Source organism: Python bivittatus, unplaced genomic scaffold (assembly GCF_059951505.1).
Source record: "Python bivittatus isolate LINGU-HERP-01145 unplaced genomic scaffold, Pbiv_v1 ctg000090_np1212, whole genome shotgun sequence".
NCBI classification, from domain to species: domain Eukaryota; kingdom Metazoa; phylum Chordata; class Lepidosauria; order Squamata; family Pythonidae; genus Python; species Python bivittatus.
This window is the reverse complement of record NW_028277046.1, coordinates 3083492-3099915: the sequence shown is the minus strand read 5'-3', so window position 1 is coordinate 3099915 and position 16424 is coordinate 3083492. Positions and strand designations below refer to the sequence as shown.

Sequence of the window (16424 nt, the reverse complement as noted above, 5' to 3'; positions counted from 1 at the left end):
GTCCACGCATCTTCAAGTGCCCAAGGTTGAGAAACACTGCCTTGGAGGCATCTAGAAATCTAAGCGTTGATTCTCTGGCTGAAGAATCTTTTATTCCAAGTGTCAGGTGGGGGTTTGAATCCAGGAACTGTGCCACCACTGACTGGCACAGCTCCTGCAGAGACCAGACTCTCGTATGCCATAACGCTGCCCACCACGGAAGTGGCCAATCCCAGCTTTTCCCCATCACTCTTCAGCCCCGGCTGGCTGTCCCCCTTGAAAATTGGCGAGAAGTTTCAAAACGCAATTTGCCCCGTAGCCACGCAGAGGCGTTTGGGTTTACGTATCCCCTGAGCAATCCGGTGCTACATGAACCCAAGTTTCACACGTTTGGGAGGACTCAGCCGTGCACAGACAAGTCAACCTTGCGAGTCCTTGGAGTCTCGCTTCGGTTTTCTACCACAGTAACAGATTCGCCCCGCCGCCCCTCGATTCAATTTCATCTTCCCGCCGCCCTTCTGAAAGCGACATCTAAGAAGCCAACATTGGCTAACATCTCTCCGGCCTGATGAATTCTAAAAGGACTCCAAGTTGGCACGCAACACGGTGCCTCTTTTCACGCTGCGACACGTGCATCTCGGGGGCTGAAAACGCGATCGCGCGCTTGCTGTTTTCCTATCAGTGCCATGTCGCACCTTGAGAAAAAGGATGGGAACCTTTGGAGAAGCAATGTGGGAGAAAGATGCTGAACCCTGTTTTTGAACCACAAAGGAAGGAAGTAGGAAGCTCGTGAAGAGTCTGGAGAAAAAACCCAAAGAAGCTGCGTGGGCGGGCAAAGAGGTATTTTGAAATGGCGAGCCAGCCATAAGCCAGCAATCAGAGAAAAAGCCGAGTCCGTTCGCTTTCAAACAACCTGTATTCTAGCAGGGAACTTTGCCACCGTTCACCTCTTTTGTAAAGTGGATCGATGTTTTTTGAAACATTCTTTTCAAGCAATCACGAGAGCTACACACCCCAGCCATGATTTCACTTTACATACAGTCAACCCCCCACTTTCCCCCGCCCCCACTGATCAAGATCATGGTTTGCTGGCTTCCACTGTGGCGTTCCCCAATCAAAAAGAATCAGATACATGAACGGGACCTTCAGAGATTGCAAGGAAAACTGTTCAGTCAGCACGATGAGCAAGAACACGTCCTGTTGGCTTCGGAAAACCTCTTCCTCTTCAAGGGAAGAGAGACTGGGATTGGCTTTTAATGTACACAGACGGCTTTAAAAAAAAGTCTAGAACACCACACCGTATATGGACGGGACACAGAGAGAGCAGCAGAAGGAAACGTGCCATTTTTTTCGTTTTTGGGAAACGAGAAGGTGCCACGGGCGCCCAGGGCCCTGCGTGTTCAGAATTCCTCATGGACGTTCCGAGCATAATCCATCAGCTTGCTGCCGGTGAAGTATTCGCTGTATTTTAAGATCTCCTCCAACTCCAGGTGGTGGTTCTGGTTCTCATCTGCGACGGCAATCATCTGCTTGGCTTCGTTCAAGGCGTTGTATTCGTTCATGGGGTCCATGTATTCCTTGGGAGGAGAGGAGGAGAAAAGTGGGCGATGGAGCAAAGATCCCAGGGGAACCTCCAAGTCTGTCTTCTGCTTGGGTCAGCAATTCAAGCTAAAACATCCCTGATGGGTTGAGGCCCAGGCTTGGGATGAAGTCCACCCCACCCACCCCAAAAAGCAGCTAACACCTCTCCAGGAAACAGCTTCCACTGTCAAGCTGCTCTTGGCACGAGGAACCTAACGTTCAACCAGAATCTGCCTTTAATTGTTTTATCAAGGAGCGATGTTCCTCGATAAGGTCTGGATCACCTTCAGGTACTAGGAAGAACCCCACTGTTTCCTCTCCTGGCTGAATGCACCCATTTCCATGTATCTCTTTTCACAGGAATTAAGTTTCCAGCACCACAATGATCTCTGGGCCTCTGTTTGGCTGTACCTTTTAAGTCTGGTGCCCAGAAATGGACACACCACTCAAAGGAGGGCCTGAGAAGCATCTAAACTGGATGACATCTGGAAGGGAGTCTGTTGGATTTACCCCAGAGCTGAAGTTGCTCGAAGAAGCACAAAGGCTCAGAGCTCGGTGGCAAAGCACCAGCAAATCTCACCTGCCACCTTCAGCATCTCCAGTTAAAAATCCTGGGAGATGGGAAAGATTATAACGTAGAATCGAAGATGGAAGGAGCCTTCACCGGCTTTGCTGATATTGGGAAAAGAGAGACAACTGTGCAGCGTCAGCTTAAATCTTCCTGTATCAGAGACTCCCTACATAAACTTCGAGCTACAAAAATGGATATGGGCCATTACTGCAGCGCAAAATCACTTGCATAATTAAATTTTGTTTCATCGTGCTGCCATAATAGGAAACTGCTGCTGGTGGGACACGCTAAGGGTAGAAGAACAGAAAAATATGGGGAGAGATGATTCACGCTACATTAGAAAGCGAAGCACCTGCGGAAAATAAGCATCAAAAGATTGAATGTAGGATAAAGAAAAAAGAAAACCATGCTAGACTTTTGGTGGCCTCTCCAACAGGAAGACACGATAAAATATTAGCATTCTAATTCCTCCCTGAATGATGGAGAGAGATTAATTGTGGGACAGAAGGGTGCCAAAAAGATTAACCGGTAATCCTGGTTCTATAATCTGACAGATGCAGAGAAAGCAGAATAAAAATCTCTGCTGAAACTCTTGCTCCTTCCAAAGCCAGAAGGAGCCATTAAGGAAAGACGCTGTCCAAGGCATGTTCTAATCAGCCTTCGCCAACCTGGGCCCTCTCCAATGTGTCAGCCAATTCCCAGAATTCCCCAGCTGACAGAGTCCCCACTCAGAATTCTGGGAATTGAAGTTCCTACACTGGGAGGGCCCCTGGTTTGGAGACAGCCAGGTTATTCCACTCAAAAAATTTTTTTTTCAAAGTCGAAAACCTCTCTTCCCGTGAGAAAGTGCAACGTCCTCTCACCCGCTCCTTTTGCTAAGTGGAAATAAGAAAGAGCTGAAGCTGCAGTCAAGGCACCAAACCAACTTCTCAGAAAGCGGCTGGGCCCACACATCCGCTCTGATCACCTGCCTTGACAAATTGTCGTGTGGGAGGGGGAAATTAAAAAGTAGCGCAGTCTGTTTTTTTTCTCAGATTTGGACTGTTTCCAGAGGAGACCTGCCACCTTCTAACAGGCATTAGCTTGTTTCAAGAATGGCTGGCCGTCCTCACAGTCATGACAGTAATGCTGGGGACGCCACAGAGGAGGGATGGGAAAAATATGCATAATTTGGGGGGAATCTAGATAGAAGACAGTGTTTGTAAGCCAGTGCTGGGCACTGATGCTTTCACAGATAGTCCCCAGGGAAATTTACCTCCAATTCTTCCATGGTAACAATGCCGTCGTGGTTGGCATCGATGACCTCTTCAAACTCTTTCTTCCGATCTTTGACCCAGTCATCATCGACATCCTGGGCTTGCTGATTTTCCACGGTGCCAACCGGCAGGGAAATAAACTCAGACAGGGTCAGCTTCTTATCGTTGTCCTGATCTGGGGGCGAGGAATGTTGCAAAACAAAAAATTGGAATCAAATAAGCTGCCATGTGCGCGATGTAAATCTCCTCGGTTCCACTTCATCTCCTTGCCAGGCAGATATCCTGGCATAGCTGCATCTGCTTGACGTTCACCTTGGGGCCCTGATGTGGCAATCAAATAAATAAGAGCCTTGGGTCTGATGGAGCGGGAAAGACGTCGAAAGAAGACTCTGTCCCGCTTCCAGAGCCATGCCGATCAGCACCACGCTGGTCTGATTTTGCTCCAGAAATGAGACGACGTCATGAAACAGCCATGTCCTGGGAGGCTGGACATCCATGTAAAAAGATGGCAGGTGCTAAGCAGGAAGAAAGGTCCTCCCCTCCCCTAAAAGCTGACATCTCACCACCACTCGTGAAAGCTTAGCAGGAACCCACACTCGTCCAAATCCGCTCTGATCAGAACTGTAAGTGTGGGATGAAAAAAAAGCCCTATATATCTATATAAGGACGGACAGTGACAAAATATCACAGGAAGCAATTAAGGTTTGAAAGCTGGAGAGAAGCACACTCATCTTCAACTGGATAAAGGTCTAATTCTTTACTCTCAGTATGAATCGCAGGCTTGATTGCAAATCTTCACAATAAAATGCTCCATGTGAGATCGGCGCGCCCCCTCCTGGCCACCCACATCCCAGCTGTTAGAGCTGGGCTGGGAAGCATAGGGCCAGCGGATTCAGAGAACACACAGCCCCCGCGGGGAGCATCTTAAAGGAGAGTTTTTCAAACTTGGCAACTTTAAGATGTGTGGACTTCAACAGGTTGACAGGTTGGTCTGTCCTCCCCACAAAAAGCGGGGCCGAAAATGGCTTCCCAGTTTCACAGCCTGAGGAAGAGGTCGCCAAAGGGGAAAGTCATTCTCCGCCCAAGGCTACTGAACTTTCCTGGGGGGCTATGCTTAAGGCCCACTCTCCAATCTAATACCCACTCACAATTCCAGCAAGTGTGATATCTAAGAAACCCAGCAACAGCGGTATCTTATCTGCTGATGATCTGAGTTGGAAGGACTTCTGTTATGATTTTGAACAGGAACGTACCCAGATCCCGGATAATTTCTTTGACCATAAACTTCAGCATTCCTCTGCTGTGCTCCGGATGAAGGAAGGACAAGAACTCTTCCTCATTCAGCAACAGATCAGCCGGGGGGTTGTCAGCTTGATACCAGCGATCTTTCAAGTTATCGAGGACCTCCTGGGCTATCGATTCAAAGAAGAGGTGTTCAAAAACGGGGAGTTTTAATTCTGAAGCCCAAGTTTTAAATGGGGCAAATGTCTTTTACTAGCCTGGTTAAAACTGAAAACGAGAGCATGATCTTTTCACATGGAGATTTTGGCCAACCGAGCCATTCCTTGTTTTCCCACCACAAATGACTGAAAGATTCCAGAATTTGTGGGCAGAGGCTTTGAATCAAGCTGAACTGTTGGAAAGCAACCCCTGCTCCCTACTGCTGAAGGCACGTCCTCTTCAGGACACAGAACCGATTCAGAAGAACCACGGTCCTGTTCAACCTAGCTTGTTAGCAACATGTTGGGTTTCTAGTGGGAGGTTTTACTCAGAAAGGAGGAGTGGAACAGACTTTCTAAACCAGTGTTTCTCAACCTCAGCAACTTTAAGATGTGTGGACTTCAACTCCCAGAATCCCCCAGCCAGCATCTTAAAGTTGCTGAGGTTGAGAAACATTGCTCTAAACCCTGAGAAGTGAGGAGGGCTTGAACCCATCCCACAATCCTGCAGGATTATTAGAGAGAAAGCAGAGAGTGAGCAAACACATTCCACAACCCTGCAGAACTCTTTAGAATCTCCGCTTTTTGTTCAATAACTTTCTAGCAATCCAGGCTCCAGAAATATGGAGAGGCAGGGCAAACTTTTGAAGGTCCAAAGAGCAGCTGAACAATTTAATTTAATTCAATTTAGGCACTGCCCAACTCCCAAGTGACTCTAAGCGGCATGCAATAAATCAAGGTGGCCTGCAGGTACCTTCACTCAACGACCACACCAAGACATCGTGGATGCGAATCCCAGGTTAGACTCCAAACCGCAGTTTGAAGTTTCAAACTATAAACTCAAGCTGAGTTATCTTGCCTGCGGTCAGCAATCTTGGCTCTTGTTCTGCCAACACACCCAGTGGTGAACAGGTTGTGTTACTCGAGGCATTGCAGCAAGACCTATAAAGCTTTCTTCATCCCAGTAGGGTGACCTGAATTAAACTAATCCCCCCAAGGTTAAAAGAAGGTTGTTGCTATAGGGATGGAGGGGAGGGGGGAACAAAGGGTGTCCATGTACCCTGTGCCAAGCAAGGGCAAGAAGGTTTCTCTTGAAAGACCAGGATAAAATTGTGAGTTTTCATCCTTCCCTGGGAAGAACACCTGCACGGGCTTTTAACACCATTCCAAAAAGGAGGCCACACAGAGTTCTCTTTCCACTTACTCTCCTCATCGATTTTTAGCTCCTCGTTGTTCTTGATTTTTTCAGCCACCTGCTTCTCGTTCAAGCCTTTGCTTGCCAGGAACTTGATTTTGTATTCATCCCAGGACACGTGACCTAAAAGGAGAGGAAAAGGCTCAGGGGCTAACCTTCACAACGTCAAGGAAAATGGCAAGTCGGGTGGAATAAGGCCCAGCGTAGGCTTTCAGGCATTGGCAACGCAGGGAAGCCCAGCGGCCTCATTTTCCCCAGGTTGGGGAAGCTTTCGCTCCTTCCAAACTGTGTGTGCCTCAAAGACGGGGAGGGGGAAAAAAGCATGTGGATAACATTAAAGCAGTGTCCATCTGGCTGGGGGAGCCTTGGGCTAAGGCGATCCTTCCCGTCACTGCTCTTATTCAATGAAGTCGCCTTGTTAAGCACACAGAGCAGCGGCTCGTCCATTTTTCCCCTTGCAATCGTTCCCCTGTGCCCACTTGCTCCGGGACAAGTGCCACTATCTGCCTGGTGACACTGTCACAGAACGATCCCGAGCTTCAGCTTTCCCACCAGCTACGGGAGAGTGGAATCTGCCTTGCCCTGTTTCTCAGCTTGTTCAAATTTTGATACAATAAGACACCCGCTGCCTTTAAGGAAGAAGCAGAGCTTTATCTCACACCCCCGCAAAGAAAACCTGCCCAGAAAGCTGCAGGCCATGAAGCCCGCAGTCATAAATGCAGCTTCCCCCCCCCCCCACAGCTGCCATCTAACTGTGCCAAGACAGCCCTTTCATGCTTCCTCCTACCATCCCCGTCAGGGTCCACGGCCCGGAAGTGCATTTTGTTTTCTTCCACGGCCTCCTGGAAGTGCTCCTCCGTCTTCTCCATGATCCAGCGCTGCATCTCCTTGGCGCTGATCTTTTTGTCCCTGTTGATATCGACCCTGCAAGGTTGAGCGTACAGCGAGGAGCCACGTTAGAGTGACACAGATCCCCAGCGTCTGGGACAAAGGAAAAGCTCTACATTTGCTCAGCTGAGGAGCAACCAGCTTAAGGGTTGAGGTGACGAGGACAGAGGGCAAATGATGAAGGGAACAGCAGTTCTGGCAACTCCAAGCCCCCAAATGTCCACAGAAGGCTTGGAAAGCCGTGTTGGTCAGACGGGGGCCTCCTTCTGCCAGATGTGTCTTCTAGATGTGCTGGAGTTTCAGCTGAGAATTCCCAGCCAGGGATCCTCTTGGCCCCACTGACAGACAACCCTACAAGCTGCTACTGCAAGACATTTGGAAGACACTAAGCTGGAGGCGGCCTAGGTAAGCTACTGGCTCAGCCTCACTGGGCTGTGTCTCGGTCAACAGTGGGTCACCACAGGGGTAGCCAGTTACAATGGGAATGGTGGGCCTAATGACAACTGCACCTTAGCCAGGGATTAAAGGACATTCTGATGGCTCTCTGCACCTTTTGCTGGCTGGGGGATTCTGGGAGTTGGAGTCCACACATCTTCAAGTTGCCAAGGCACTGGCAACACTGTCCTAGGAAGAGGTTTCTTCCAACTATATCCAAGGCAGGTAACGAGGGGCAACTAATGGCTTCTGACTCACCACTCATACCTTTGCTCCACTACAAGCTTGATATGAACAAGAGTGTGCTTGTTATGAGTCTGCCTGATAACATATCTGGCAGTTGACACAGCCAATAATAGAAAGGGGAGGATGGCCTTTTTATTCAGCAAAGAGCACTGACACTACTCAGGAAAAAAAAAATGGGAAAGCTTATTACTAAGCCATCAAAGATGGGAAGCACTTTCCTTTCGTCTCCCCAGGAGCTGGCTCATTAAGGAAACCCTTCTAACCCTCAACTCAACCTCTGCTCATTCGTTTCTCAGCTTTAGAAATCCTCTATTTCCCAAGCGCCTGGATTTTTTTGGTTGTTGAGGGAAAGCTTTCCAGGGAGAACATTTACCCCCTGCTTGCAATCGATTGCAACATCAGTATGGCAAGAACCAAGTGGCTTGTGACCTGCCCTCCTTCCAACAAATGAGAAACAAGGGAGCAGGGGAGGGACTGGCCCGTGTCATCAGTCCCCAGTCCTTGCCTCAGCACAGCAGTTGGCTTTTCTATTTCACGACTGCCAGTTGTTTACCCACTACGCGCTTCATAACAATACATCTTTTTCATTTGCAGACAAGATATCCACAGGGCCACTACCAGCCCCACCGCCTCAGAGACTTGCAATAATTTAATTTCAAGGCCAGGGGGCAGTGGAAGGAATAAATAAAAGCATATTCACACATGCACTGAGAATCAGGGCCAATTTCCTTCCCTTAGCTACCGCAAAGGAGATCTTAGGGTACCTTCTAAGATTCTTAGAACAATCACAGCTCCAAATTATGGAGGGAAGACAGAACCAAGCTTTCTCCTGCACATTCCAATTTCACAGATCTAAATGGTGCTCCTGAAGCTGCCATTTTCTACGCACTGGGAAATAAAGGGAATCTGAGGTCACTATATAAATGAGGAAACCATGACAGCTGAACAAACAAGCCATATCACTGGCAAGGGAAAAGTCCAAGGTTCAGCCCTCGGCATCTCACTGTGGGTAAGGACTGGTGGCTGAGAGCTGGTGAGTTTGCTACCAGTCAGTGGTATGGAGTGAAAGGGACGAAGGCTGGCTGGGGAATTCTGGGAGTTGAAGTCCACACATAAAGCTGCCAAAATTGAGAAACACTGCTCTATTCTAATTACTTCAGGGGGACGACAGCAATTTTCAAGTTCAGACAAGTCCTACTCACTTTGAGAAAATCACTACAAGCTTCTTCCTGTTTCTCCGCGGTTCTGAATCTTCCTCAAACTCCTCCATCTCTTTCCCCAGGAAAACCTCCTGGTGAAACTCCTTGTTGAGGTGGCCATCAAGCTCCATCTTGACCCCGTTCAAGTGGTCCGGAGGGAGGATCTCGTTTTCGTCTTTGTTGTCGGCTGGTTTCTCTTTGAGGGCAGAGCTGTTGGCGGGCCGAGCATAAACATCCATGAGCAAAAAGACAAAGAGGAGGGATAAATAGATGGAGCCCAAGCTGCAGAGGAAGGCGCGTTTGGAAACCATGGCTTCTCTTCTTCAGAAGGTCAGCAGTATGAAATACCGGTATGGTATCTGGATAACCTGGAGATGGCAGCAGATGAAACAATTAGCATTATTCCTTATTTTGAAAAGTAGGTACCATTGTAACTAGATAACCAAGGTCAATAATAGAAATAGTCCTTTCTAAATCCATTACTTTTGGAGGGTTCACCTCACCCTCTAGCCCGGTGCAAGGGGGAAGCAGCATTTTTTTAAGGTCTTACAGAAGGCCAGGAGGCTTAGCGCTTACAAAGGACATTTAAAAACTTTCATTCCAACTTGCACTTAACACATGTAACACTTGAACCTCCAAAAAAAAAGTTGTTTTAAGCTTAAAACGAAACAGAAGTCACACATCATGCTGTTTTTTTAACCACGAAATAACAATCAGACCTTTTTCTTTTTACAAAGTTAGCTGGCTTTATTTACTTTCCTTTCCTAGGAGCGAACACACCTACATTGTACATCTCTCTTTGTATTAACCAATCTGTTTACTAAAACCTCGTTTTTCAATGAAATCCTGCAGGGCTTTTTTTAGCTGTTGCTTACTAACTTCCTCAGTGTCAAAGCCTTTTCCAGTCAAATCTTGGTCATTTCCCTTTTTTACCACTCTCCACCTAATAACTTCTCCTATACAAGAAACAAAACTCACTGGCTAAAGGTTCCCCTTAACGTTTTCAGTATAAAAAAAAAAAAAAAAAACACCTCTCTATTCAGACAGCTTTTAGGAAAAAAGATCCTTCCTCTTTTTTAAAAGTAAAAGCTGTTCCTCGTTCTGTTCACGCAAAAAGCACTCTGCACGTTCTCAGGGGAACTCTGCACAAGACTTTATTTCACAGAAATCAAAAGAAGCCTCCAGACGTAGCTCCGTATTTCCGCTCAAGGTGGGTACGTGGCAGGCAACCCGGTGCCCCAGATCCCTCAACTACAACCTCCATCAGCCTCAGCCAGCACGGGCAACGGCAAGACGCCGCGGCCTGAGACACCTGGCCGGCTCCGGCTTGCCCCCCGCCCCGCCAGAAAAGCCCTCGGGGCAGCTCAGAGGAACTTTGGAAACGCCTCGAGAGCCAAAGGAACAGTAAAGAGTGGCACTTCACGCATGCCCAGAGGAACCCTCTTTAAGACCAGGACAGCTCTCTCTCTGGGGCGCAGACGCTCTAGGCGCGCCCAGAGGCGGCCGTCGAAGGGTCTGACCTTCCCGGCAGGCCGCGCAGCCTCCTCATTCCCAACCCGCGCTGGGGCAGCGGCGGCGGTCTTCCTTCGCGTCCGCTAGGAGTGGGGCCGGAAACCGGAAGCTTCGCTCAGCGCCCGGAGGAGCGGCCGAGCCCCGCCTCTTCCGCCCCTCCCGGGAACCCTGCCCGGCGCGAGGACCCCCCCCCGCCTCGGAAGTAAGAGCCGGCAAGGCGGGACTCTATTTTATTTCCTCTCTTCGCTAACGCGACTAATGAAAATATACGGCTGTTAGCGTTTAAATTAATAATATTTAAAAAAAAGGAGCAGGCGCCCAGTTAGCGGCCTATATGCTAAAGCCGAACGGGTGGGTGGGGGGACTTCGCGGTTGGGAAGCCATCCTTCTTTGGGGCAAGTGAATCCGCCGCAGCCATCCTTGTTTGGGGCACAGCTCCCTTCCCCTTCTTCGGAACGTAGAACTACATTCGGGCATAGAAGAGCCTTTGTGCTCCGGCTCATGACGGCCACCGCTCCGCCACCCTACTGGCTGGCCTTAACTGCATCCCAGGAAGCACCAGCCGCTAGACTTGCGCTGCCCGAATTCGCAATGGCGCAAGGCGACGGCTGATAGGGAGACAAGAGTGCCCTCAAAGATGGCGCCGGGCGTCGGCTTCACTTGCCCTGGAACGGGACGGCGTGAGAAACGGGGGGGTGAGAGAAGCAGCGAGGAAGGGATCACGTGGTGCTAGCGTGCTCGGCCCCCACCTCCGCTACGGACCCCGCTCTTCCTTGCCGTTCTCTCTCCGCCTCAGGAGCAGCGGAGAACGGCGAGCTCGCCTTCCAGAACGGCCTCGCGGGCCCCCGTGTTACGGCCGGGTGCGCATGCGCCACGCCGAGGGCGAGAACAGCGCTTCGGCGGGGCTGACCCGAAACAGCCGCGAGAAGACAATGAACCTTCCGCTGGAGGCGATCCAGCAGGGACCCGGCGGCATCTTCGAGCGCAGTCTGGAGAGGTGTGTCCCAACCCGCCATCCGTAGCCGTGGGGGATCTTCCCGCCAAAACCTGCGGCGAAGCTGCTGGAGGGGGGGAAGGCGCAACTGGGCAGCGCGGAAAGAAGAGTTGGGCCTCGCGAAGGGGAGGGGCGAAGCCTGCGCCCCGCCCCGCAGAAACGGTGGGGAGGGACTAACCTCGCTCTACCAATCGAGTCCCAGATCTGGGAGCAGCCGCCGAGGATTGGACCGTTTCCGCGGAGGCGGGGCTAGGTCTGAAGAGGGCAGCCCCGAGGCGTAGCGCCGCCTCCTGCGGGAGGAGCCATCATTTGGACCTCCCCAAGGGGGCAGGGCCGGCCGCTTGCCCCGCCCCCCAGAGGGCGCCCGGGGGCAGCCGGTGGCGCGGCCATGAAGCTGCTGCGCCTGCTCTGCCGCCACAAGACCCTGCTGGGCGGGCTGTCCCTCTTCGGGATGGTGCTGCTGTACCTGGCCAAGTGCACCTCGGAGGGCCTCAAGTCCTCCCCGGGGTGGGGGCTGCCCCACCAGCAGCCGCCGGCCCGGGCGGGGGCCCCGGGCGGGCCTCACCCCCCGGCGGCAGCCCCGCCGCCCCCTCCGGAGGAGGCCACCTTCCTGGCGGTGCTGGTGGTCAGCGGGCCCAAGTACACGGAGCGGCGCAGCATCATCCGGAGCACCTGGCTCTCGGCGGCCGGCCGGGTGCCCCGCAGCGACCTGTGGTGCCGTTTCGTGGTGGGCACCGGCGGGCTGGCGGGGGAGGAGCTGCGCGCCCTGGAGCTGGAGCAGAGCCGCCACCGGGACCTGCTGCTGCTCCCCGAGCTGCGGGACTCCTACGAGAACCTGACCGCCAAGGTGCTGGCCATGTACGTGTGGCTGGACCAGCACCTGGACTTCCGCTTCGTGCTGAAGGCCGACGACGACACCTTCGTGCGCCTGGACGCGCTGGCGGAGGAGCTGCGCTCCAAGGAGCCCCGGCGCCTCTACTGGGGCTTCTTCTCGGGCCGCGGGCGCGTGAAGTCGGGGGGCAAGTGGAAGGAAAACGCGTGGCTCCTGTGCGACTACTACCTGCCGTACGCCCTGGGCGGGGGCTACGTGATCTCGGCGGACCTGGTGCGCTACCTGCGCCTGAGCCAAGACTACCTCAACCTCTGGCAGAGCGAAGACGTCTCCTTGGGGGCCTGGCTCGCCCCCGTGGATGTCAAGCGGATTCACGACCCTCGCTTTGACACGGAGTATAAATCTCGCGGCTGCAGCAATAAGTACATCGTGACCCACAAGCAGAGCCTGGAGGACATGCTGGAGAAACACCAGACTCTGGCTAAGGAAGGAAAGCTCTGTAAGGAGGAGGTGAAGCTCAGACTCTCTTATGTCTACGACTGGAGCGTGCCTCCTTCGCAGTGCTGCCAGAGGAAAGATGGCATTCCCTGAAAGCCGTGGGTGGGAAGGAAGGAAGGGACGGACACCCGTCGCGCTCGAATATCTCCCGATTCTGAAGTTTCACCCTGTATGCCTAATTATATTTCATCATTCTTAAACTTTCAGAGTAACCTATTTTCTTTTGACTTACAAAAGGTTGTGGAAGAACACGGAGCAGTCTACACGCCCAAAAACGCAGAACCCAACGGCGTGCGTTCAGAAAGGGGCCGAACTGTCGCTCTGTGGGACAAGAGACGTTTAAAAATAATACAGTCCCCAAATGATTGTGTTAAGTGACAGGACTGTTCTCCATCACAACACGTACATTTTGGGAAAATGCCAAGGCTGGTGACCATTTCTCCCCCACCCTTTCCTTCAGAAGGATGTAGATTTTCCCAAGGCTGTTGATGCATTAAAAGTATCTAGTATCAGGAGACCAATTCAGACATTAACCCCAATGGGACTACAGATTAATGTGCTGCATTATGTTATTTCTGAACTGAGACAGCAACTTCTGTCAGATAAACATGGGCTCTGGCCAAGGTGCATTTTTTAAGGTAGAACATCCTTACCTTTACACTTCTATTACAACTGGATAATTTCTTGAATGTGGGTTATTAGAGCAGCATCTTTCACTTCCTGATTACTGCGTAGCCTGCTCCTTGAATCATCTTCCCATTACACGAAAAGGGAATATTTTAATCTGTAAGAACAACATTTCAGTGTGATGAGATTTAATCTCGATGGGAAGCTGGAGCCACCGTTACACCCTTGGAATGATGGCCTCCTGGATGGCTCTGAAAGATCACCTACTTTAAGAGGTTGCTTAACTGCTGAAGAAGACGGCTTAATTTTGATTGAAAAATCAAGCTGCTTTGGCCCTGATGGAATTAGATGTTTTTAAAACGATTGTGGTTATCTTTTTCAAATATACTGTTAAGGAAAACATGATTATGTCCTTCACTGGGGACAAGCGTTTGAGCTGTAACTCTAGATTATGATGGTCTGAAATGGGAGATGGCTAAATCGGTTTGGAAGACTTCCTTGATCAACTCATTTTTAGATAACGACTTCCGAGCAAGTAGGTTGCGAATAAGGCAGATCTTGAGCTTGCACGGCCTCATTGTTTGCAGCAGGTACAGTTTTTGAGAAACAGGGATTAATTCACCCAGAGATAACGTTATGCACTGTCACTACCTTTCTGCCGGTGACAGTACATAGCTTTCAGTCAAAATCAAATCGAAAAACTTCATTATGGCCTTGATGCCCAAGGTGTTCTGGAAGAGTTCTGGACCAAAGGATTTTTGGAAACAGGAAAGATCTTGTAGGTGGATGGAATTGGTTTTCCTTTAGGAATTAATTGTGCTGTGAAGGATGGAGGGACTCATAATTTGCATTATATGGGGGTCCAGTAACCCTGTTTGTTTTTCCTGGCTTCTACAATAATCCTGGGTCTAAATATTTAAATTTTCCATAGATATTTGAACATTTTTTTTCTTCCTGAAAGCTTAAAAGAGCCTTGGGGCATAATTTGCTTTTAACTTGGGAAGCACACATAGCAGAGAATCTGATACACATCCAGTTATGTTTAGATCGAATCAAGAGAAAATTATGATCCAACATGCTTCAAGGGAAGAGCCGCTGAACTACATTTCTGTCTTTTCCTGGTGGTCTCCCATCCAAATTCTATCATGACCAACCCTAATTCCCTTTTTGAGATCAGCTTAGGCTGAATAGTACTGCTCCTTTGCTACCTGAGCAAAAATAGTTTGTTAGTGATAGACTGTTGGCAACGTTCAGCAGCTCACCAGTTGTACAAGCTTCCTTTAAGAAATTGGTTTCCAGAAAAATTGAAAATATTTGTCCCCTCCAAGGGGAGTCAGTATTGTATGTAAAATTATGTGTTTATAATAGTGCTAATTTATTTATAAATACAATAAATGTACTGTGTATAGTTTCAGGCCTGAGGAAAACAGTTGAATGTCATAGTAATTTTAATTTATTAAAGGAACGTGTTGAAGCTTATAATGATCCCTTATTGAATGCCATTTTTTTCTGCTGCACATTTTTATTTAAAATACTCTGGTGCTGACTTTTAATCCTGGCCCCGCTGCATGCATCTCTGGAGCTTGTAAGAAAGACTGTACAGATTGATCCTTTCAGTTGAAATATCACTGCTTCTGAAAGTTGTTTGAATAGTACTGATTCTGTTTTATAAGAAGAGCCCTGTTCCCCACATACCTGCACCCAATTGCCTGCACGCCACTATCATAATTCTCCTATGGTGATTGGATTTTTTACGCTTCGGAAAAAATGAAAACGTGCCGAATGAAATGTGACAGTGGGACCCTGATGACTTTTATAGGGCTTTTTATAGCTACTTCAGCGGGAAAGCAGACCTTTCATTCTGTGGCATAAATGCATATGAAATTTTAAGATTTTCTAAGCAAAAGGAGCAGATTTGACTTCTCCCCCCCTTCCCCACAAGAGGCTATACACAAACTTGTATGATTTCACTACACTTAGAGAAGGCCCTTCTAATAGATTACATTCTGTAATCTAATGTTCCTGCTTTTTGTTTTCAAATTTGAAACAGTGCTCAGTTTCTGCTGAGAAGATTGACAGTGTAATCCCCAGATCCTACCCTTTCATCCTGCAGTTTTAGCCAAATCGTGCCTCTTCCCACAGATTTCTAAAAAGTGTTACCAGGGGGCTTGAGAACCATGCTGTCTCTCCCCGCAAGAATGGTTTATGATTCTATCAATGTAAAATTAATGCTCAAAATAGAAAAAACATGTTAGATCTCAGCAAAACAGAGAAAATAGTTTGAATTTGGCATATAAGAATGCAAGGCAGCACTTAACACTTCTGGGAAGGGAACTCCCTTGGCTTTTGGTAAAAAACATATTCTTTCACACTCTCTTATTCAGGATGTGACATATGTTTGTCATTTCAATTCCTGGATAAACAGATACACCACACACTTTTGCTTCTGGTTATCACTAACGTTATTCTGAGAAGACCCATCTGCATTTTTCTGCTATCTAACAATCTATAACTGAGGTCCTATTAGTCATTTATCAGCCTTAACACCAAGAGGCTTTCCCTGTCTACTGTAGTGAAATCGACCAGATTGTCCTGTGTGGGTGATTTAATTAAGTTATGGCGCTGACCTCATCCAGCAATTCAAAAATGCAAAGAGCTGCAGCATCACAATATTGCTATTTTTCATCAGCTTCAGAGGGACAGAACAAAACTTTTCTCCCCTTCTCTCCCAACTAGGATCCGGAATAGAAGGGGCAAGTCGCATGGCTGAATTGCTCTCGGTTTAGGTGCCCTTGAGGGACACAGCTGGCTTTTCTTGTATTGGCTATAGATAACATCGGATTCCATTGTGATTTCCCTCAGCCTGCCACCATGAGTCAAACAGCGACAACAATAGTGGCAACCATTCCGTAATTGTTGCAGGATTATCGAGACATGCGAGGCATTTCATTCACTTACGGAAAATGGAACAATAGAGGCTAAGTGTCATTATTATTAAATGATCCTGCAATGAATTCAACCAGTGCACTCAAGGAGCTAAGGGCTTTAAAGAAAAGGGATAAAGCCATAAGCTTCCTTGAAAAGCTTTGCTGACTTTCCTAGCAGGTAGAAAGTTCTTGCAAAGTGTTTGAGCCCAAGTGCCAGATTGCTAAGCAGCATTAAAAGAGAAAGA

At 49.1% G+C, this 16424-nt stretch overlaps 2 protein-coding genes across 5 annotated transcripts; one reads left to right on the top strand and one right to left on the bottom strand.

Annotated features, from left to right (window-relative positions):
* Positions 1 to 876: 876 nt before the first annotated feature.
* On the bottom strand, positions 877 to 11373 carry SDF4 (stromal cell derived factor 4). 4 transcript variants are annotated; one of them, XM_025165434.2, is made up of 7 exons: positions 11240 to 11373; positions 8793 to 9157; positions 6809 to 6945; positions 6031 to 6144; positions 4641 to 4799; positions 3387 to 3562; positions 877 to 1556 (listed from the first exon to the last, which is right to left on the bottom strand). In XM_025165434.2, the coding sequence occupies exons 2-7, from the start codon at positions 9098 to 9100 to the stop codon at positions 1380 to 1382; spliced, it is 1071 nt and encodes a 356-aa protein (XP_025021202.1). In that variant the 5' UTR covers positions 9101 to 9157; positions 11240 to 11373; the 3' UTR covers positions 877 to 1379. The 4 variants fall into 4 exon arrangements, with proteins under 4 accessions (XP_025021202.1, XP_007426303.1, XP_007426302.1 ...); XM_007426241.4 differs by lacking the exon at positions 11240 to 11373 and adding an exon at positions 11051 to 11188; XM_007426240.3 differs by lacking the exon at positions 11240 to 11373 and adding an exon at positions 10310 to 10465.
* A 58-nt stretch (positions 11374 to 11431) lies between these two features.
* B3GALT6 (beta-1,3-galactosyltransferase 6) lies at positions 11432 to 14746 on the top strand. Its single transcript, XM_088136748.1, has one exon. It carries the CDS (start codon positions 11684 to 11686, stop codon positions 12716 to 12718), a length of 1035 nt encoding a protein of 344 aa, XP_087992874.1. The 5' UTR covers positions 11432 to 11683; the 3' UTR covers positions 12719 to 14746.
* The last annotated feature ends 1678 nt before the right edge of the window (positions 14747 to 16424 follow it).